The sequence below is a fragment of the Carya illinoinensis genome, chromosome 1 (assembly GCF_018687715.1).
Source record: "Carya illinoinensis cultivar Pawnee chromosome 1, C.illinoinensisPawnee_v1, whole genome shotgun sequence".
Lineage (NCBI taxonomy): Eukaryota > Viridiplantae > Streptophyta > Magnoliopsida > Fagales > Juglandaceae > Carya > Carya illinoinensis.
The window spans coordinates 54,965,634-54,987,168 of record NC_056752.1 but is presented as its reverse complement, the minus strand read 5'-3'; the positions used below and the strand labels follow the sequence as shown (position 1 = coordinate 54,987,168).

The 21,535-nt window shown below is 35.5% G+C and overlaps 4 protein-coding genes across 5 annotated transcripts; 1 reads left to right on the top strand and 3 right to left on the bottom strand.

Moving 5' to 3' along the window:
* Nucleotides 1-756: 756 nt before the first annotated feature.
* Nucleotides 757-4,017, bottom strand: LOC122289659 (mitochondrial import inner membrane translocase subunit TIM14-1). The gene is made up of 3 exons (XM_043096850.1): nt 3,860-4,017; nt 2,734-2,912; nt 757-1,191 (listed from the first exon to the last, which is right to left on the bottom strand). The coding sequence occupies exons 1-3, from the start codon at nt 3,860-3,862 to the stop codon at nt 1,035-1,037; spliced, it is 339 nt and encodes a 112-aa protein (XP_042952784.1). The 5' UTR covers nt 3,863-4,017; the 3' UTR covers nt 757-1,034.
* Nucleotides 4,018-4,433: 416 nt separating this feature from the next.
* On the bottom strand, nt 4,434-9,735 carry LOC122289647 (protein IQ-DOMAIN 3-like). 2 transcript variants are annotated; one of them, XM_043096831.1, is made up of 6 exons: nt 9,377-9,735; nt 8,708-8,799; nt 8,274-8,606; nt 7,465-7,692; nt 6,851-6,970; nt 4,434-5,565 (listed from the first exon to the last, which is right to left on the bottom strand). In XM_043096831.1, the coding sequence occupies exons 2-6, from the start codon at nt 8,780-8,782 to the stop codon at nt 4,840-4,842; spliced, it is 1,482 nt and encodes a 493-aa protein (XP_042952765.1). In that variant the 5' UTR covers nt 8,783-8,799; nt 9,377-9,735; the 3' UTR covers nt 4,434-4,839. The 2 variants fall into 2 exon arrangements, with proteins under 2 accessions (XP_042952765.1, XP_042952772.1); XM_043096838.1 differs by lacking the exon at nt 9,377-9,735 and adding an exon at nt 8,985-9,136.
* Nucleotides 9,736-11,194: 1,459 nt separating this feature from the next.
* Nucleotides 11,195-16,902, top strand: LOC122289641 (nucleolar complex protein 2 homolog). Its single transcript, XM_043096817.1, has 13 exons — nt 11,195-11,489; nt 11,825-11,885; nt 12,133-12,241; nt 12,340-12,391; nt 12,490-12,581; nt 13,196-13,264; nt 13,563-14,066; nt 14,419-14,721; nt 14,864-15,187; nt 15,356-15,562; nt 15,793-15,882; nt 15,960-16,052; nt 16,571-16,902. The coding sequence occupies exons 1-13, from the start codon at nt 11,381-11,383 to the stop codon at nt 16,730-16,732; spliced, it is 2,175 nt and encodes a 724-aa protein (XP_042952751.1). The 5' UTR covers nt 11,195-11,380; the 3' UTR covers nt 16,733-16,902.
* A 2,582-nt stretch (nt 16,903-19,484) lies between these two features.
* Nucleotides 19,485-20,264, bottom strand: LOC122301210. The gene has a single exon (XM_043112403.1). The coding sequence runs from the start codon at nt 20,262-20,264 to the stop codon at nt 19,485-19,487; it is 780 nt and encodes a 259-aa protein (XP_042968337.1).
* Between the last annotated feature and the right edge of the window lie 1,271 nt (nt 20,265-21,535).

The following is a 21,535-nucleotide window of genomic DNA, read 5'->3' as shown; positions in this document are numbered from 1 at the left end:
TTCTTTTGTGTTTTAGTCAACGGAATGAGGAAAGGAAACAACCAAAAGGGGTCAAAATAAGAAAACAACCAAAAGAGCTCAAAAATAAACGTCCCGTCCGTTTACAAAAGGGCATTAGCGATGTCACAGAAGTGAAAAGCAAGGAATCTCATGCCATTAGGAAGAAGTCCAATGGTTTATGGACGGATTTGAAATGAATATGTAAATAATGATCTTGTTTTAAATTTTATTATCTTTAATTATACGATATTACACATTTTTCGTGATACGGAAAGTCGTATTATCTTGATTTAAAAATAATTGGATCCGATCGATTAGCTTTCGTTCTCCTTGAGGTGCTATTATGGACTGACGTGTTACATTCATGCATGCGGCCTGTGATGCTTACACGAGGAAAAACGAGCCCATTGTTTTCAGTCCCACTGCTTTTTATTTTTAATTATTTTAAAACGAATAAGTTATTCTCTTTCAGGTGACAGCACATATAAATACTCTTTTTTGCTTATTTTAATATTTATTATATTCGATACAGGCATTTTGTCGGATGCAAGTTATTGCCTCAGATGCTTTGTGATTGGGAAAATAAGATGCTTCATTCAATAAATAATAAAAGAAAAAGGTATGGCTATGGACCATTTGCTTATTACTATAATAGAAATGAACAAAATAAAACGTTCAAACTCCATTATCTTATACCAGAATTCAGATTCCTCTCCATTTCTCAAAAAAAAAAAAAAAAAAAAAGAAGAAGAAGAAGAAGAAGAAAAGGAACATGATAAATTAATCTCTTAATTATCTTACAAGCATATATGGCTGACAATCGAAGAGGGTACAAAGATTATGGAGAATTACAGCTCCAGTATAAGGCAGAAGAATGACGACAAGCAATGTCCGGGAATTCCGTTCCTGGACCTCAAAATAGGCACAAAGGTTCATGGGGCAAGCATGACCTTTAAAAGTTAAAGATTATGAATGAAAGGAAAGGACGATTTTCGTTCGTCGGTATTGCAAAATCAAAGAATCTTTCAGTAGGATTAGAACGCAGAACCACTACTCTTTGTCTTTCCAAGCATCACATCTTTAGCTTCATTAATTTTGGAAGCTAGGTAATGGCTACCGCCTGCATCAGGATGGTTTGCGACCATGACTCGTCTATGTGCTTCTTTGACCTTGTCCGGGGTTGCATTCTCCCTGTTAAACCATATGAAAGAATAATGGTTTTCATCCAATACAAAAGGTGGAAAAATAAACTCGTAACAGGATGGGTAAATAAAACTAAGTTGTGAAAAAAACAGGAAGTGGCAATAAAAAAGGAGGTGCCAAAGGGGAAACAAACCGATATATAGCATGAGATCAGCAGTATTAGTTACTAAGATTGCTTGACTGAGTCACAACAGTAACTTGTTGTAACAGTAAAAAATGGGAAGCCGTTTCTTGAACAATCCTCAATATAAACTGGAACTACAGAACTGAAGTTCCAGCATGTTTATGACCCATAGCCCAGATAAAAACCACTAATATTATCAGATCCTTAAACTGCCAAATCTTGTTCTTAGCTCTCCAAGTCTTTTGAGGGTAAATCTTAGGACTTTTTCTAACTACAACATTATTAGAGCTTTACCAACTGTATATACCACAGGCAATCAAAAAATGACATCCTAGCCTTGTTAAGTGTACAAAATTATGAATTTCATACTTCGCAGTTCGTCTTTACCCATTTACTACAACTAGAGTTCTCACTTTTGATGTATTCACTTAATCCAAGTAATTACTTTATCCATGTTAAGTAACAGTTTATAAAGTCGTCTCAACTAACAAAATTCTTGGAGAGGAAGGGTTGTGGATTTTTTGGTCAGCTGGCAAGGCATCCTAGGTAACATTCAAATTGCAGCTATGTGGAAGACGATACCAATCTGTCTATGGTGATGCATATGGATGGAGAGGAATGGCGAAGTTTTGAGAATCGTTAATGGACAATGGACGAGATTAGAACTTTATTTCTTCATACTTTATTCCATTGGTCAATTGTAATAGACTTTAATGGCATGAACGTACATGATTTCCTTGTATCTTTAGACACTCATGCATAGGTGTGGCTCTTGTATATGCCCCGTATACTTGGCTTCGCCTCTTTTAATCAAATTCTTATTTACTGATAAAAAAAACTAACAAAATTCTTGAATCTGCCCTTTAGTTCACTCAACATGATCCATGCAACCATTTTTCTTTCCTCTAAGTCTCAAGTATATGTTGCCAATCTTTGAAGCTAGCTTACACACAATTACAAAGGAAGGGGGCGGGGGAGTGAGGAGAGAAATATAACCTTTAATAGAAACAAATTGACATCAGAATAATTCTTTTAGCAAAATCAGTGATAAGTAAAACAAAAATAAAAAGAAAAGACTTCACGAGTGAAATACCTCTGAAATACGCCCCACCTTGACTTAAAAAAGTTCAGAGACTACAAAAAGCATAAAAAATGGCTTAAAAAAAAGTTCAGAGGGATTTTTGTTTGGACAAATCCTGCCATGCATGTTAGTTTTAAAATATGACATCAATACTTTCTCTTCATTTTTCTGCTGATGGATCAGCTTAGCCCTAAATATTAAACCGGCAATAAACACAAGCCATAAATGATCTAGAACATGGCAGTTGTAGTTACATGGCTCTGAGTATAGATGGGCAATAAGGTTGTCCTTACATATCCAGTTGCAAGAAAGAAGATATGATTACCTAATACCAAGAATAAGAGCTGCTTCCCTTTTCGTCATTGTTGGCTGGAAACCACCTTCATAGAATTTGCGCATTTTGGGTTTTGGTGGGCGTGCCTTAAATGTTTGCCAGGCCTGGATTCCATATCTACCGGCAAGAGCAGCAGCAGCTACTGCAAGCCCAGCTAGAAACGGTGTAGCCTGATAAACATCAAGTAATAAATTAGTTCTAAGCTTGAGCAATACAAAGACTTAAGTTGCAACTGATAGAAAAGGTTTTACGCAGCTCAAATACAATTAAACAAGTTCAGGTCCAACTCCTTCCAACATGGAAGCGCCCCAGTTCATCCAAATGCCATGCTCCACAGATCATGACAAAGGAGTGTTTCTCCCATTTCACTGAAAGAAATAATACACCGTATGAATGGAAAAAAGACAGGCTTTTTAGGAGCCCCATCATGTCCCAATATGTGAAACGCAAAGAATGGTCTATTAACAAATAAGGGAAGCTCTGACCAGAGTAATTACCGGGATCTTCAAACTATATTTGCACTAGCCAAAGACCCCGGAACCAACATATGAACCCTTCAAACGATTACCAAATGTTTCCCATGCCTTACTACTCAAAGCATTCATTATTTTTCTGTGATTTTTATTTATCGAGTGGTGAACCAAATGGATAATACTCTTAGCTTACGAATGTACGAATCTATTAAAGAACTAGCTTTGCACATGCGAATCTTTATCAAACAACACAACCAGTGTCATTTTTTTTTTCTCAAATATACCCAGATCAAGATAATAAGCCAAAGCACAATTCTCCTCGGCATGTCAACGGCACATAGAAAACAATTGTACAGTTCAATTTAACATCCCAATACCGTTTATTACTAGTTCGATCAAATTCCTCAAACAGCACCATTTCGGGGTAACAATTTTCTGATTGGGATCAAACATGTAGATTCCCAGCCCAAGGGAGTGTTTGATTGCCAGAACTAGTGTAAATCTGTTTCCCTTGCGTACCCGTAATATATCAACTGACACAGAAAAGCTAAACAAACCCACGCGCACACACAGCAACAAACAAAGCTCGAATTTAGAACAAATTGTGAAAATATTGAAACGATAAATGAGAGTCCGTCGCTTACCATTTCGGTGTGATATCGGAATATGAAGCAGAGCTCCGGCGTCTCATTCAGGATTTCTTGAGTCCTTTTTTTTTTTTTTTTTTTGGGTGCTACGGAAGGAACGATGTGCTTTGTTAATTTTTTTTCTTTTTGATTTTTTATTTTTGCCTGACCTATGTATGCGCTACTTTTTTTTCTTTTTTGTTTGGTGAAATAATTTCCGTCTGGCTCCGTCCGATGACCGATAGTACAGCACTACTCTGCCGTATAAAAAACTTAAAACTTTAACCAAAAAATTTTATCATTTATTTATTCGAAAGGATGTAAAATTAGATAATAAATTTATAAATAAAATATAATAAATAATCTCTAATTTATAAAATTATAAATAGTCTCTTAGTTATATTTAATATAAAGCCTATGTTATTTACGGATAATATTTTGAATAAAGATATTTAATATATATATAATTATTTTCTTTCTTCCTTTAAATATGTAAAATATTTAAGACAAACGATTTGGAAAATTAAAAAAAAAATCGTCCAATTTATGCTTTATTCCATCATTAAGTAGGGATGCTGGAAACCATAAAGCATGACAGGAACATGGTGAACCAGTTATGTATTCACAATCTCAAGAAACGTAATGTCTAAATGAAACAGAAGCAAGACAATGAAAGAAAATTAATTGTCAGAGGACAACGACAACAGATACAAGAATTTGTTACCATAGACTATAATCATTCCCAAACCAATCCCATAATGATACAAGACATCTAACAAGAGTAAATTTTCAGCAGAAGAAAAAGATATTGAGTGAGAAGAAGAAGAGTATCGCTCTTTTATTCATTCTTCTTCCTTCAGCACCAATAACAGAAGGCAGCCGCTGGAGAATGAGATGATGAGAGAGTAAAAGTAAAGATCAAAAGTTGCAACTGTTGTTTTATTCAATCTTTCTTCATTTGCACTCGGCCTAAACTCACAATTTTGTCGTCTCCCGTACTACCTGCTCCCATCATTGTTAACGTTATCTGCTGAAGCTGCTCCAATGTCCTTACCGGGAGTAGAATGCACCTTACCAGGAGGACTAGAATGCCTTCTTGGTCCACCTGGGGAAGCTGAGAATGAGAGACGCTTCTTTACAGAACCTGCTGATCCCTTCTCTGGTGTCCCATTTTTCTCTGATCCTAATGGACTTGGCAGCCGGGACCTGGCCTTCGCCGATTGTGTTGGTGCCATGTAACTTGGAACTGCAGGTGAGCTTGTAAGGCTTTCGTCATCCCTCATTGATGAACCTCCAATGCTGTGCCTCCGGCAGCGATCCGATTGGACACTAAGCAGACTTCTCATATCATCATCCCCACTCCAGCCACTACCCTTAGGGCTTTGTAGCTTTCTCCTCCCAGTTACTGATGACAAAGATGGTGCCATAGAAGGGGGAGTTGAAGTGGATTGCCGACTGTGTGGTCGGCTTGATTTTTGGCCAGTAGGGGAAGGCCTATTATCTTGGCTAAGATCACGACGAGAATAAGCTTTGGTGATTTCTCCAACAGAAATGACACGGCTTGCAGCACTTTTTACGGATGCATGGTCAGCGTGATCCATTGTACTTTGGCTCTCCCATGGACGGGCCGCCATCCAACGCTCTAACCAATCCCAACCCCAATGAGGATTGTTCGGATCCATAAATGTTGAGTTTGCGGATTTTGAGGAATTTGCCAACATTCGCTGTTTGGAAAAATTAACATGCAGTTTAGCTCCAATAATATAGTTTGAATTCAGATTGGAAAATTAATACTTTTGTGAGTGTGCAATGCAAGTATGTGTATGGGACATATGCAAAATAGCACTTCAGACAAGTATCTATGTAATTTATTTTAGAAATATACAATGAGAGGAATGAGAGGCACAATTTTAGTCATCTCCACAACATGCCCAATTCTAAAGTTCGTTGCTCCTCCAACACAAATTGACTTGAAATGATTTTTTAACTTTTCCATACGGCATTCAATAGAAGATGAAAACAAGAGCATTATACTCTTCAGCATTCAGAAGTAAAATACACTGCAGAAAACATGTAATCATTGTGGCCATGGATCAGTGAAAAGCTCTAGTTTACTACAAAGCCTGGTAATATCAAGATCACCAGAACACTTGAACCTCATGAACAGTTGCAGTTGTGGTCCTTCAGGAAGTTAATAGAAAACGAACATCACTCTTGTGCTGGAGTTGCATTTTGAAAACAGATACAGAATTGTATAAGATTTCTATAAAGAGTGCACAATAGGTCTATGGTTTAAAAGGTAACTTCCCGTTTAGTTTACTCACCATTGGAGTTGGTAGAAGAATTTAAATCTCCCATGAAAGGAGACACACTCAAGTTAATTCACCATATGTAAGAGACAAATTACTTCTTTAACATTGAGTTATCATCATCATGATCAAAATCTTTGTCAGTCTATAGAAATAAGATGAATGATAAGATCCCAATGGAACCATTTTTAAGGAAGCAACAAAAGTAGATCCTAAGAAGAATGGTGGTGAAGTAAATTACCAAGCCAAAGAAAGCAATGCCTCTTGAGGTTACATGGGACTTGCAAAACCCTTTATACATGCACGAGTGGACCCAACAACTCATCATTAAACTTTTTCCACAAGCATGAGAGACTTGGAAAATCTGACATTATTTCCTAAATCAATTTTAACCATCAAGGACAACCAAAACAACTGCAAAACCTATAACTTGTAAGCTCAACTTCTTTTAGAGGTTTTTACATATAAAAAAATATATATTTTAAAGAATTAACAACTAGAAGGCAAAGGAATAAGAAAGAGAACAATAAAAGCACAAAGCACAAAACATTACAAATTCTTCAGAATTTTCCTGTTGTTGGTAGCCTAAAATACATTTAGATCACCTGTGCCCTTTACTGGTCACAGTTAATAAGAATTTGATTCATCAAAGTTGAAATTAGATTTCCAAAGTTGACATGATAAGAAGAAGAGTCCCTACCTGATGCGAGAATGCATAAGCCAACGCCCTTTCTCTTCGTATAGCAGCTTCTTGCCTGCTCTGTAGTTTCGCTTCTACTTGCTCCTTAGATTGTGTGCTATCATCCCAGTCTTCTGCCATCTGTTTCAGAAGTGTTACACTTTGAGCCGTACAATAAAACCACAATAAAAGGCAAGAATGGAGAAATTCCTTTAAAGATCAAAAGAAAAGGCTTCTATTGTATAAAAATGAATAACAGATATTGCCTAATGAAATCCACTGTATAAATATCGTCTCTTGAAGAGAGTGAAAAAACAACTAAAACAGCCAAAGATTGAGAAGAGGAAAGCCTTGAAGTTGGGAAGTCAGGTGAAAAAATGTAAAAAGCTTAAACGTACTCTAAATTTTGACCAAAATCAAATGCCATTTGATCTATCCAAACACAAGCCAAAAGAGAAAGGACAACACAGTCGCTGATAAAAAGGCAAGTAAACCGCAAACCATAAAGCAAAGCCCATGTGGGAAAACAGCAGTTGAGTTACGTATTCAGTAAACCCGTGATTCTGCACTAAAGTTCCATAAAATTTTTAAATAAGAAAAAAAGAAAAAAAAAAGTGTAGGGTGGGAGCATTTACAGAGTTTCTCAACTTCTCAAGCTCCTTCTCACTCTTCTGTTGGAGCTGCCGTTGGAGAGCCTGGTTCTCCTCTGACATTCTCATTCTCCTTGTGCGAATCTGAAGCTGTACATGAGCAAGAGTCTGCATGTATTTTAATGTGGTAGCTGCTTGGTGTTTGACAGATTGCCCTTGTATCAATGATTTCAGTCTCACCAACCCCCTTAAAGCCCGCAATGCCCTCCTTGCCTGAGAGACCCAGTAGTAAAAACCAATTTATATATGCATATTTTTTTCACATATGCAATATTTTGGAGCTTATGGTTGCAAATCACTACATACTGGCTTCCTCAAACATAAAAGAACGCCTTTTCTAAATGCTAGGAACATTTGATGAGAATATAAAACATAACCTTAAAATTTGTAGATATTGACACAAATGTGGGCAGTCGACACCACAAACTATAAATCTTTTCCCAGAAAAGGAAATCAATTCGGTACCAAGACCATTGCCATTAAATGCAATATTTTCAAATCTGCTCAAATTAAATGAAACATATAACACTTAATATATTCCCAACCGCTCGTGCCAAATTAATGACCATGCCCTTTTTGGAACAGTGACAGGGGACAAACAACTTGACTTAAATAACCATAAATTATGCACATAAGCGGTCACAATTGCTCATTTGCCAAAACTAATAAAGAAGTCACTCATACATGTGGGAAATAAAACCTCTAATTTCGGATGAATAGTAACTTAAGCATCGTCACTAAAATGTGAAATGATATATACAAACCCTTGTGGTCCAAGTGAGAAGAACTCATACCAAGTATCCACGAAATGCAGTCTGAATCTTGATAGCTGCAACTTCCTCCAATCTTCCAGAGGAACAGGTAACACTAGTGAGACGTACAACCTCTGCAGCAGCCTGAGCAGTTGCAACAGCTGCCTCTGCGGCCACAGCAGTGGCAATCGCCACCGAATATGCATGCTTGTTCTGTTCATGCTCAGTTTCTGTTAATTTCACATCTTCAACGGGAGGAGAAGTAGGAATGGCAAGAGGAGGAGCGGGAATAATCAATGCAGTTTCTCTGGATGAAGAAACTGGAGCCCGTTTCTTGAGCTTCCCAAAACAATTTTTCTTTGGTTTATGGGTTTTCTGCAAAACAGATAGAAAGTAGTTTAATTGCAATCTAAACTTGTTAAAATAATTGAAAACAAATCTAATCGCAATAAACATGGATAAAAAACCATTCAAACCTTCTCTTTCTTGTCTTTGGGATGAGAACAGAGAGCTGCCTTCACCGCATAAAACCAGCTCCCTTTCTTCTCCATTCTCTCTGCTCATTCACCTTAGGGAAAGCAAAGCAAAGTATAAAGTTTTAGTCCCTCAGGAGTTCAGATGAATCAAATTTCCTAAACCCACTGCATTTGAAACGAACCAATATATGACACGTACATGAATTTATAATTCCATTAAAAAAAAAAAAAACAAAGAAAGTTGATTCATCAACTTGTACAAAGAAACAACCAAAACCTAGGAGATGAAGCCTTCAGAAAAGTGAAGACTTTAAAGGATGTTAAAACTACGGGACGCAGATCTGACCAAAGCCAATGAAAAGCCATTAATGAGAGGGAGAGAAAAAAAAAATTAGTTAACTTTAAAGAACCATCCAGTCAAACGAAGAAAAACGTAAACTTTCCACCAATTAAATACTCCAACCCAACAAATGGTGCAAGACCCAAAAGCCAGAGTGGCAAAAGATTTCCACAGAAAACAACAAAACCCAGATCAAATTATCCAACTTATGATCATTTTTCAGACGCGCCCACTTACAGAGATACACGCACAGAACCCACGTAAATGAGTACAAAAATAGACAAATATACCATAACCAAACGCAAAAACAGTACAAAACATTCTAATACCTCTGCAAGGAGTTCCGGGATCTCGACTGATTAAGGAACTCTCTCTTCCGCTAGGAAAAAAGAAAACATCCAGAGGATTTGATGATGAACACGCTTCCTCTGTGAACAAAGAGCGAAAGAGGAAAGAGAGAGAGAGACAGGAGGGAAATGGTGGACCAGATATTCCCGAAGAAATATTTCAACTGTGATACTGGAATAATAACAGGCTAACAGCTTGGCGGAGGTTGGCGAGGGTGGGGCCAACAGGTTGTGCTTGCTATTATAAGATCTCAAAAACAACCGCAAATAGAGCAACAAATCGACTGGAAAAAGGGAAAGGCCTCCCTGTCTTTGTTTTTGGTTTCTTTTGGGTTTGCTTTCTTGGAAAACAAGTACAATAAGTAGTTATTCAAGGATAATGATGTACCCGTAACGTGTCCGGGTGGTAGTTTCACTCTTCAGCCAATCGCAAACTGTCACGTAAATACGTTTGACGTCTATCAATCCTGTGTTTTCAAAGTCTTCTCAAACATCTGGTCTGACTCTGAGGAGGGCCGGAGGGCCCCATCGATTAGGCTTTGCTCCAAACAGAGCGATGATTTCAGGGCCCACTAGTGTTGGATTAGGCAGGGCTTCGACTGACCGAAAAATACAAGACCCCTCAAAGTCTCTTGCAGAAGAAACTTTAGTTACTAAAAGTTAAATTATTTTATTTTATGTTATTTAATTATTATAATTTTTTTAAATTTTTATATAATTTTTTAAATTTTAATATAAAATTAATATTAAAAAATTATATTATAATAATATTTTATTTATTATTATAAACATCTCATTTTATTGTATTAAACTTACGCAATCAAACCAAACCTCAATGTCTGCATATGATAAAATGATTCTCGTATAATAGTAAGTTAGGAGTTGTTAGTTAATTCTCAATACAACAACCTATATCACAAACAATGAGACAAGATACCGTTCTCCTTCTCCACCTCGTTTTAGGCAACCCTAAGGTACAACAACAATATTTTCTGACATTATAAAAGAGCAGTGCATGTGTTTAGTGGTTGCTTTTATTACATCCCATGTTATCTCAATTTGTTTTTTTGAAAAACTAAAAAAAAAACAGAGAGAGAGTATCCTTTTAGAGTACTCTCACGTGACCATCTCGAAAGTTGAGACACGTATTTATTTATTTTTTTAATATATTTTTTACTCTTAATTCACATTCTCGCAAGGAACGTCCGTATGATGGGTTGGTATGTACTATGGGCTCATCAATAAAATGAAGGAGTGGCATTTCTCCCGCAAGCAATAGATTAGGCCCATCCAGCTAAATGGCCCAGATGAAAGCTTTTTGATGGTTGATCACTCAATTAAAAAGGATATAAAATGTTAAAAAATAAATCTGCTGGGTACCAGTGGGGCGTAAACGACTGCATACGTGAAATAAAAAAAATAAAAATCTAAAAATAAAAAAATAAAAAAGAAGAGCAGAGTTGCACTAGTTTTGTGTTTTTTGACTCAGAATTTTTGAATAGATCCATCTGCGCCTTTTTTTTTTTTTTTTTGGTAATGGTTAGATGAGAAATTTAAAATTAAAAAATGTCTTGTATTTTCCATATTTAAAAATAAAATATATAAAAATATCCGCAAATAACTGAATACGTCCAAACTAACCCTAAATTACGCGCATTTAAGGGCGTTACAGACCCAAAAAACCATTTATTTCGTATTATACCGAAATGGGCCCCCAAGATGAAGGGCTACAACGCATTAATTTTAATTGGATCCGCAGGCCCAATTCAATCTCCAATTAGGGTTTTGTTCAGTTACGTGACCAATAGCAGAGACGAGTGCGAGGCAACGGCTCAATCCTTTTACTCCGACAAAGCTCAATCCATTCTCTCATATATACGCTTCGAACACGCAGCACTGAATTGTCCCAGGTCTTTTTCTTCACCTACATACTTATAAATTTGAGTCCGTTGTGGGTGTTTAGAATATTTTCGATATTTATACGCAATGGGGAAACTGGGCAAGAAGGCAAGGAAGTTCGCCAAGAAAAATCTTCAGTCTGTGCTCAAAAGAAAGAGGAAGCTGAAGTCTGTGTTCAAAAAGAGAACTTCTAAACGTACGGATTCTATTCTCTAAAAGCTGTGTTTCGTCTTCAGTTTATGCTACGCTTTAAGCGTCTTATATATACCTGCATGTATGCTTAAAATCAATGGTTGACATGTAGAGTGTATAGGGCTTATTAAACCCTGTGGTCTTAAAATGAGTAACGCCGTGGGTGACCTTACTATTTAACAATTACCATCTAATTCGAACTTGGGTATATTAATTGATTCATTGCGTGTTATTATTATCCGTTTACTTCCATTTCTTCCACTAATGGAGAATGTTTTCTCAATCAAATTTTATTTATGCGGGCTTTTTGTGTTGATTTTCGTGATGTTCTTGCTGTAGGAGATGAGCACGATGCTGCTGAAGACCAAGAAGGCGACGCTATAGAGCTGTCTAATGGAAGGTGAAAAAAAGTGAAATTGATGCAACTTTCTCATTTTCAGCCATCGAATAACTTTGTTTTTTCTTTCGAAATTAACATGCTCAAGTTTTCCTCTTAAGACTTAATGCGGTTTGTAACTTTTCCCTTATTCTCTTCTTGTTAAATTTTTTATTTCATGGCATTTAAATCCTTTAAAGAACTATTATGAGAAGGTCACACGAGTTGATCTTGAAACTGTTGTTGAAGTTTCCATTCATTTTCTCCTCAGAAAGCCCGAAGGTGGAGATATTGAAGATATATCCCTGGATGCAATATTTAGTGAAGATGATAGTGATCTGAGTGGAGATGATTCAGAGAGCGATGGATATCTCTCAGAGGTTGGAGAACGTATTTTCATTGTTTAGTTTTTTGTTGAAGTATTGATTTGGTTTTTTATTGGGCTTATTTTTGTTGAATTTTGAAATGGGACAATCAGGACTCAAAGTGCGCATATGTTATTGAAAGTGGAAGTGAGGATTATCTTGAAGGTGAGGACAGTGTTGCATGATGTTACAGAAATCCTATATTATTTCGTCTTTCTCCCCTTTGCCTCTTCCTTTTGTGTTTTGATGGAATTTATATGCAGGCAACAGAGGTAGTGCTTTATCAATGCAAAACGGGGAAATTCATTTAGATCTTGCACAGAAGACAAAAAAATTGAACAGGTTGAAGGAAAAGGTATTAATATATTGACTTTTTTTCTTTTAGACATTTTTTATAATTGCTGGATAATTTTGTTCCTTTCGGTTTATGATTGTTATACTGGTTGGATATATTCAAGTATCACTCCAGTATAACAATGAGAAATTCCATGATTGGTTGGTTCCACTACCATTTATGTCCAAGGGATTAATTGAATCCCCACTTTCCTTCCCAACCCCCAAAAAGAAAAATTGCAGACTGGGAAATTTCTGGCTTCAGGCATACGTGTGAACTTTCTTTTAATTTAATAACAATTTCTAAACAAAAAATATTTTTTTAATTATTTTTTGTATCATGAGATTTTCAGAAAGTGGGGAATATATGCCTGGTTATTTTGAGAATCATAGGGTTTACAGGGATGTTGAATCAATACAATAATCTTACCTCGTTATCTTATATGTTGTGTGTTTTCCTTGTTCTGAAATCAAAGTTTGTGAAATCTGCGATAGATCTTGGACTGTTTTGACTGTTTTCTTTTGTTCTTTCGTTATTCCTTGGATGTTAAATTTTTCTGTTTGTATATGTTAATTGATAATGATTAATTGTTCATTAATTTGCTTAATGAAGCATTTCACTTGAAAATTCCCTAGGATCCGGATTTTGCTAAGCTACTGGAAAGCTATGATAAGGGTCTTCAACCTTTCAGAAATGAAGAGACTGTAAGTCATTCATAATACTGAAAAAGTTATTTACATAGTTATGATGAGTGTGTTCATTAGTAAAATTAATGAAGAAAATGCATTACAGTCTAAGACAATGTGAATGGTGAAAAGAAAATGTTTATAGAGTTTAGTGGATCCAAATTGGCCTGAAAAAATTATTGGTGTAGTTGAATGATCAAATGAGAATGTGTCTATTTAGAAATGAAAGTCTTTCAAACTCACACTGATCATTCCACTAATGTAATTTTTTTTTTTCTATTTAAAGAACTTTTCAGTACGTTTTTGCTTGTAACAGTTTTCTGATGAGGGTGAGACAATTAACGAAAGCATGCAGTCAAATGAGAGCAAGTTTTTGACTATGTCTGCCCTTAGATTTTGGTGTCAACTTGCCAAAGAGCAGAAGAGTTTGCCTGCACTAACTAGTCTTATAAATGGATATCGGACTGTGTGCCACTACGGAACCAAATCAGATGTTTTCGGTGCTAATTCATATCATATAATTCAGAACAGTGAAACTTTCTGCGAGATGTTGATGTTCATGCTTCATGAGGGTGATAATATATTTCGGGGGCTACTTGGAATATCAAGCTCCAATTGTAAGAAGGAGGCAATTTTGGAGTTGAAGAATACTTCAAAATGGAAAGCTCTGAAGCCACTAATCAAATCTTATTTGAGGAGTACACTGTATCTCTTGAATCAAGTTACAGAACATGAGATTTTGGCCTTCTCTGTAGCCCGGCTCAGAGCGTCGATAATATATTTTGCTGCTTTTCCTTCTTTACTGCACAGATTGGTTAAGGTACTACGGGTTAAATGATAAGATACTGTTATTTCTTAAAATCCTTGGGGTGTGGGTGTGGGTGTGTGTTACATAGCATAAATATGAATGTTTATCAGTGGACATTATGATGGGATGGCTATTAAATTATTGTGATTATTGTATTGCCGTACATTGTTTGAATATACCACAGGGACTCGCACAGAGAATTAAACCATACCTTGAACTTATGGGGTCCTGCAAATCTGAATATCCTTATGATGGGTAGTGATATCCATGTTATTGTATTATTGGTTTATGCTTTTTTTGTTATTTGCAAGTCTCATACTATGGTAAAGTTTCACTCTCTATTCTTTTTGAAAAATTGATGTAGATCTCGGTTCATTTATGGGCAACTGGTGAAGGGTCTCTCTCCTCACACTCCTTTCTCATCATAAAAGATGTGGCTTCTGCTTTTAGCTCCAGTTGCTTTGACACTTGTTTGGTTAAAGCATACAAAGCATTTATTGGTCACTGTCAATTTGTGGATTCAGTCCTGCTTAAACATTTTCAGTTTCTGAGAAACTCCTTGGTTGAGCTGTGCTCCCTAGATGTACAGAAATCATCTAATAAAGCAATGATTTGCATTAAGCAACTTGCTAAAATACTGCAGCAGGGTCTGCAAACGAAGAAGAAGGTATGCAATGAGCACGTTTTTTTGTCAGTACCTTGTTGGATACAGACATATTAGCTTGTTTCTCTTGTTCACGAGTGTCTGAAGTTTATCATGATGTGGGGGGGACTTTTCTGATGTGTTGTGTTTTGCTGTTGATTGTCAGGAAGCACTCAAGAAAATATGCAGTTGGCAATACACTAATTGTATCGATCTCTGGGTGATGTTTATTGCAGCCTGCATACATGATTACGATCTTCAGCCATTGCTTTTTATGCTCATTCAAATCATAAATGGCGTGGCTCTCCTGTTTCCTGGACCAAGATATCTACCTTTGAGGATTAAATGCATCCAATGGCTGAATAATCTCTCCAGTTCTAGTGGGGTTTTCATTCCTGTTACATCTTTGGTGTTGGATGTTTTAGAATATAAAGTTGGCAAGGAGGGTGGAAAACGTGGGAAGGCCTTCAAATTTTCATCTGCTGTCAAGGTTAGAAATTAATACTGATGTAGTTCTATCCCTCAATTCTTCCTGATTTGGTTTCAATGATACATTTTTCATCATGTAGTTTAATATTCATCAGCTGGTCTCTGACATCCTTATCTGGAATAGAAACTACTGTATTTTGGTTATAATTACAAGATGTTATCTCTACAGTTGCCAAAATATTGGTTAAAATCACAAAACTTCCAAGAGGCGTGCGTTTCATCAGCCATTGAACTGCTCTCAGTGCACTTTGCTCAATGGAGCTACCACATTTCTTTTCCTGAAGTGGCAACTATTCCTCTCATCCACCTTAGGAAGTTTCATGAGATAACTACTATTGAGAGGTTCAGGCGTGTGGTGAAGCGTTTTATTGATCAGGTACAAGTTATGATATAAGAATTTAGTTTGTATGGTGTCCATAATTGACAAAGAAATTTAACTACGGGTGTAGCAGTTCTCTCTCAGGCCCCACCCACTTTTTGGATTGAGTTGCTGCCATGCATGTAGCCCTCGGCAATTACCTAATGATTGGATAATTTTGGTGTTTGATTTGTGGTTTACCAACTTCCGAATAAAAGCAGTTCTCTCTCTTTTTTCTGGTACTGTAGGTTGAGCTGAACGTAGAGTTCGTGCAGAAAAAAAGAGATGAGGTGGCCTTTTCACCAAAAGATCAACAATCTGTTGAATCGTTCCTCCAGGTTTCCTTACACTGCCAAATATTTGTTTTTGTGAATTGGATTAGTACAAATTACTTCAATAAATGGTTGATGTGCAGCTAGAGAAGCATAATGGCAACTTCCCCTTTACACAATATTACAGAAGCATCATGGACAACGCTGCTTCTAGAAATCTGTTTTTGAGTGAAAAGGTGTGATAAGCCTCACCTTTTTTTGTATTCCCCTTTGCCCCTCTTTGTTCTCATTTTTTTTCTCCTTGTTCATTCATTTTACTGAATGGGATATGCTTCCTTTTGATATGGAGTTTAAAGAAAGAAATAAATAAAAGGCTTCTCATATAGTGGTTGAGTGATTGTATAGGCATTAGGGGCAGAGGCAGGAAATAGAGGTGAACTCTAGGCCAATAACATGCATGATTTTTGGATGACTAGAATCAGCTGATTGTGTATGCTATTGCTATCCTTTCTAGCAATGGGTTTTAATCGCTGCCATAATATGGCTCCATTTTGTTTGTGACATGTGTTGCTTCCACATCACAAAAACCTACGAGACTGTTTTCCTCTCATTAACTACTTTCTCACTTATTCACACTTTTCATGTTATAAACTCTTGAAAAGTAGGGAAGAAAACATAGAATCTTTGTTAAATCCCATTACTGTTCTTTGATGCACCCTGATGTTACTGTGCTTGGCAACAATACTTGCTGCAGTTTCCTGGAGCGGCAAAAGTGAAAAAAGAACATACAAAAGCATCCGGAGATGGCTTGGTCGATGTGGGCATTAATCGCAACGGAAATTCAGAGAAAAGAAAGAAAAGTAAAATAGATCGGCATATTGATGGCCAGGGAGATGGAAAGAAACTAAAAGTTTGAGAATTAATTGGTCCCCGAGCCAGGACTTTTTGATTCTATACGAGAGACTCAATAGGACATCTTTCACAAATTTTTTGATACAGGCCTAATTTAGGCATTTAGAAATTCTAATTGTAAAACTAAAATGCAAATGCCAATGTTAATATTTGCAGAGGTAAGGTTTGCGGAAATCTCTTCTGGATTCTGTTTTGTGATATTAAAATCCTAAGGGGTCAAGTGTCAACCTACTCCATTTTGTATATTTGGCCATTTCACGTGAAGGAAGATATTTTAGTTACAGGGGATTATATAAAAGTAAATATACTAACTGATATGGCTTAATGTGATATGTCAGATTGTAAAATTATTATTATTATAAAGTATATCTAACATATTTTATAAAATTATATCAATTTATAAATTTATTTTGTATAATTTTTTTGTATATGTAGTTCTCTTTTTTATTTTTTTTTTTTGTTCTTAATAATAAAGGAGGTTAAAAAATTATTAAAAAAAAAAAAAGAGGAGAGATTTGTAATATGTTAGCACTACGCCTAGTGATAATTTGCCAGCTAGCAGTACTCTAAATCATGTGGTAGGTACATATAAAAATAAATATAATTTGCTAAGGACCAATGCATTTGACCCATACCAGTGATCAATAGTGTTTGTATGTTTATTTTAGGAGCTCATCTAGGTGCAAACGATTTTGTGGATGAATCCGCGCACGAAGTGTCATGTCAATGCTATTTTTATTGAGTTTTGTTACATACAAGCACAGTTGTGCACTAATTTGTGTACCAACACTGATTTATTCATATTTAAAATTTAAATTAATACTGTTTTTAATAAAATTTATTTTTTAATCAATCACATCACATTGGTGCACATATTAGTACACAACTATACTTGCAACTATATTTTTCCATTTTTATTTGAGAGAGAGAGAAAAACCCGAATAGAAGAGGAGAAAAAAGACCATCGGTTGTTTCCCAAATCTATTTTCGTCTCCCCTCCCCCAAATCCCATCTAGCACTCTATATCTCGTATTGAGTTTGTTCTTAAACATTAATCCTGCAAAATATAGCTTTAATGGGAAATCTATGGTCATAAGTGTACAATTGACATTTATTATGGTTAGAGAGCGATTGTTTATTGAGAGAACAAATTTAAGTAGGGCGTGTCATTTGCTTCCTGCTTATAGAAACAAAGCATTCCATGTTATGTATTTGTTTGTTAATGAAGATAAGGAAACAAAGGTTTTTTTTTTTTTTTTTGATGGTTTTGAGTTTGTTTCCAAGTAGCCGGTTTCTCTGAAGATGAACTTCATTATCACAAACCTCTAAAACTCAAATCACGGCAAAAGTTTGTATTTTTTTTCTCTCTCTAACAAAGCCTAATTCAGAATTTAGAACCACTAGCGCATGTAACCCCACTATTTTTCTCTTATAATCATTACTTTTCATTTAGTTGCTTCAATTTTCATAAGATTTTATAATCTGGATCCTTGCTATTTTTATATAAATAATTACAATTAAAAAATCTGATTATAAGCGATTCTGCGATTAATACATGCACTCATTTAATATGATTGGTCAAAAAGTCAAACTTTAATAAAAATAATGCCAATTTAAATTTTAAATATGAATGCAATAACATTACTACATAAATCGATACACAAATTCTCTTGTGCGTAGTAAAACTCCAGCTACAATTGGTCTTGTGTTCTCCACTAGAGTGTCCCTATTTGACAACAAATTCACCATTTATTAGCTAGAGAAAAAAAAAAAAAAAATCACCATTTATTAGAATTCTCCTGTAAAATTTGCATGTTGGGTTTTCTCTCGTTACATTTTGAAGAATAATAATTGACCCGTTGATGATTTGATACAGACTCATTCTTGGTATTCGGCGTTGCAAGGGAGTGGGCTAATTTGTAGTAAGTAATAAAAGAGGCAAATATGTGATGAGTTTTTTGTTATGCAAGATTCATTGTCCATCCTTCATTTGCTTTTGTTCAGGAGACTTGGAGAAGAGAAAATAAAAAATAAGACCGGGCTGTAAGGGGCATCTCGTTGAGAAGAAGAACTTCGGCACGCATTGTTTTACTTACCATGTAAGCTGGGTTCGTGTGCAAGGGAAGGGGTGCACGAACGAAAATGTTTGCATTATTTTTTTTTAATATAAAATAATTATTTTGACTAATTATATTAATAAAGTGTATAAACAATATATAAAAATAATTATATTTAATATAACTCATAAATATACCATGAGACTTATCAAATTGATGTGATTGTGATATACTGAACGAGTACCAACACATCTCAAACATACAACCAAAGCACATTTTTATAAGGGTGGTATTAATTGAGAGTCATCAAATAGGTAAAAAAAAATTAACTTTTTATTTAAATTTTTTTTCAAATTTCTTTTAAACTCATTAAATATTTTCTTAAAAATTTTAAAATAATAAATTTAATAAAAAATATTTACTTAATTATTAAATAAAAATAAAAAATAAAAAAACTCAATCGGTAACCACCTCCTCTCGAAGAAGCATCTCTCTTTTTATAATAGCATTGATAGAGCGATAACCAACTACAACTTATCAATAAGATAATATATCTTTAAAATTTATGAGCAGATCATTTCTCGTAATCAAAACCATCAAGTTTCTTGAACAACCCTCCCAAAATTCTAAAAACCTTTACAAATCTAATTTTTAAGTATTCCTTTTTTTATACGATAAAATTAATAAAAATTTATTTATTTATAACTTTATACCAAAATTAGATTTCCTAGTTCCGCACTGCTTGGAACCCAATCCCATAGTTCTTCTTAGCCGCCTCCACAGTCCCTTCACTCCCCTCCTCTCGCCATTGGCATTGGCTTTGACCATCCCATCAAAATCAGCCGAGCGAAACATCGATGATTGACTGCTCATTCGGCTCTGTCTCGTCCTGATATCCCTGAGCTCCATCACTGTGGGAAACCTCGCCATCCCAAGTATAAACAAATACCACCGTGACTTCGCCGGAGACGCCATCAATGATACTTTCCCTACTGCAAAATCGCACTTCCTTGTTTCATAAACGTGGCTTTTTGGCGAAGCCAATGACAAGGTGTTCGAATCTTTATCCGATTGCAGCTTCGAGTATTTTGAGGTACTTTTTTTCTTGTTGAAATCGACAGAGTGATTTCCATCAAAGAAAGTCTTTCTTCGTGTGAAATCTTTTGTACCCGTGCTTTCATGATTCCGGGTGTTTTCGGTGCCGGGTAGTTCTTTGTAGGGGATGAGTTTGCCGCAGAAGATGATGTTCTTATTAGCTGTTGCTGCACAAGTGGAGGCTGTGAAGTCCTCGCTTAAGAATTCAAAGAAATCGTCGTCTTGGGGCAAGCTTTGGTCTCGATCTTTTGAGTGGTCATCCCGGTCGGATGGATCGCTGTAGATGGGAAGATCACACAGAGAGAGGGTTTCTTCTGCCTCATATGATTCTTGCAAGTCAGTGTTTTCTTCTACTGGGTCTTGGTAAGGTTCTTTAGCTACCATCGTGGAACTGAAAGAGTGGCAAGAGAAGCAAATGGATGAGAGGAAAAATTCTGAAATATTTATTTCTAGTTTGGTGATCGAGGGACACGAAGAACTACCCATATATATCGGAAGCACAAGAGAGCCAAGAGGTTCGGTGATTTGAGGGACCCGAACAACTACTCATGTATATAAATATAATAATAACATATGATGCACAAGAGCTATAAATAAAAGACAAATGGGCGGCTGATGGGGAATGGGATGGCTTCTAGAGGAAAAAGAAACTAGAGATTGAAAAATAAATAAAAATCAGCTATAAAACAGTACTCTTAGATTGTGCTTGGGCTTCTAGAAAACACATGCATCATCTAGCATTTTCAAAGCAGGAACGCAGAGACATATTGCCTTTCTAGATTATTGCGTTTTATTTTCTTCGAATTGGAGCACCATTCTGTTGGGGACTGCACTATTTTGTTTTTGTCTCCACGTCGTTGTACGTTGTGTCGGAGCAGTTTGTCGTGTTGGTTTTAGATTTGTGGGGTATAATTTGACGAGCTTTGTTAATTACAAGTAAAATGGGTATTAATTTATACGTTAATACTGATTTTTTTATATTTAAAATTTAAATTAATATTATTTTTAATAAAATTTATTTTTTAACTAATCACAATAAATTAATATCTATATATACACGAGTGTACAATTATAATTACAATTAAATTTTTCCTAATTTGATACTTGGTCTAGAATTTTATAATCCCACTATAATAGCTGAGAGATACGGGTGTGGATACCTGTAGTTCCGCTTTCGAGCACGACTTCCTCTTTTTCCTGCTTGTTTGCCGTGTAAATCTACCCTCAATTTTCGTCCTGCTCTGCACTAACTTTGACGTTGCCATTTGGATGGCAACAAATGATGATTGCATCTCGATCGAGTCCTTCAGTTTCGGCAGATTTTAACGTTACACATCATCTTATACTCTACACATTTTTTAATTTTTAGATTTATTCTTATTAAACTTCTACCTATTATTCATTCATCACTCATTTGGTAAGAATTTTTTTTTTAAAAAAATTATATGTTATGTGTAATATATGAATGATAAATATAAATTTTCTTTAAAGTAAAAGTCGTATTTCAAAATAAAATTTTTATATTTGAAAAAATGAGATTTGCAATGCATATTTCATAATTATATCTAACATTATACTTACCTCAAATTATCTTATCATCAATATTATGTCATGTTATCTAATTTACTTTCATTTCAACATTCATAATTGAATTA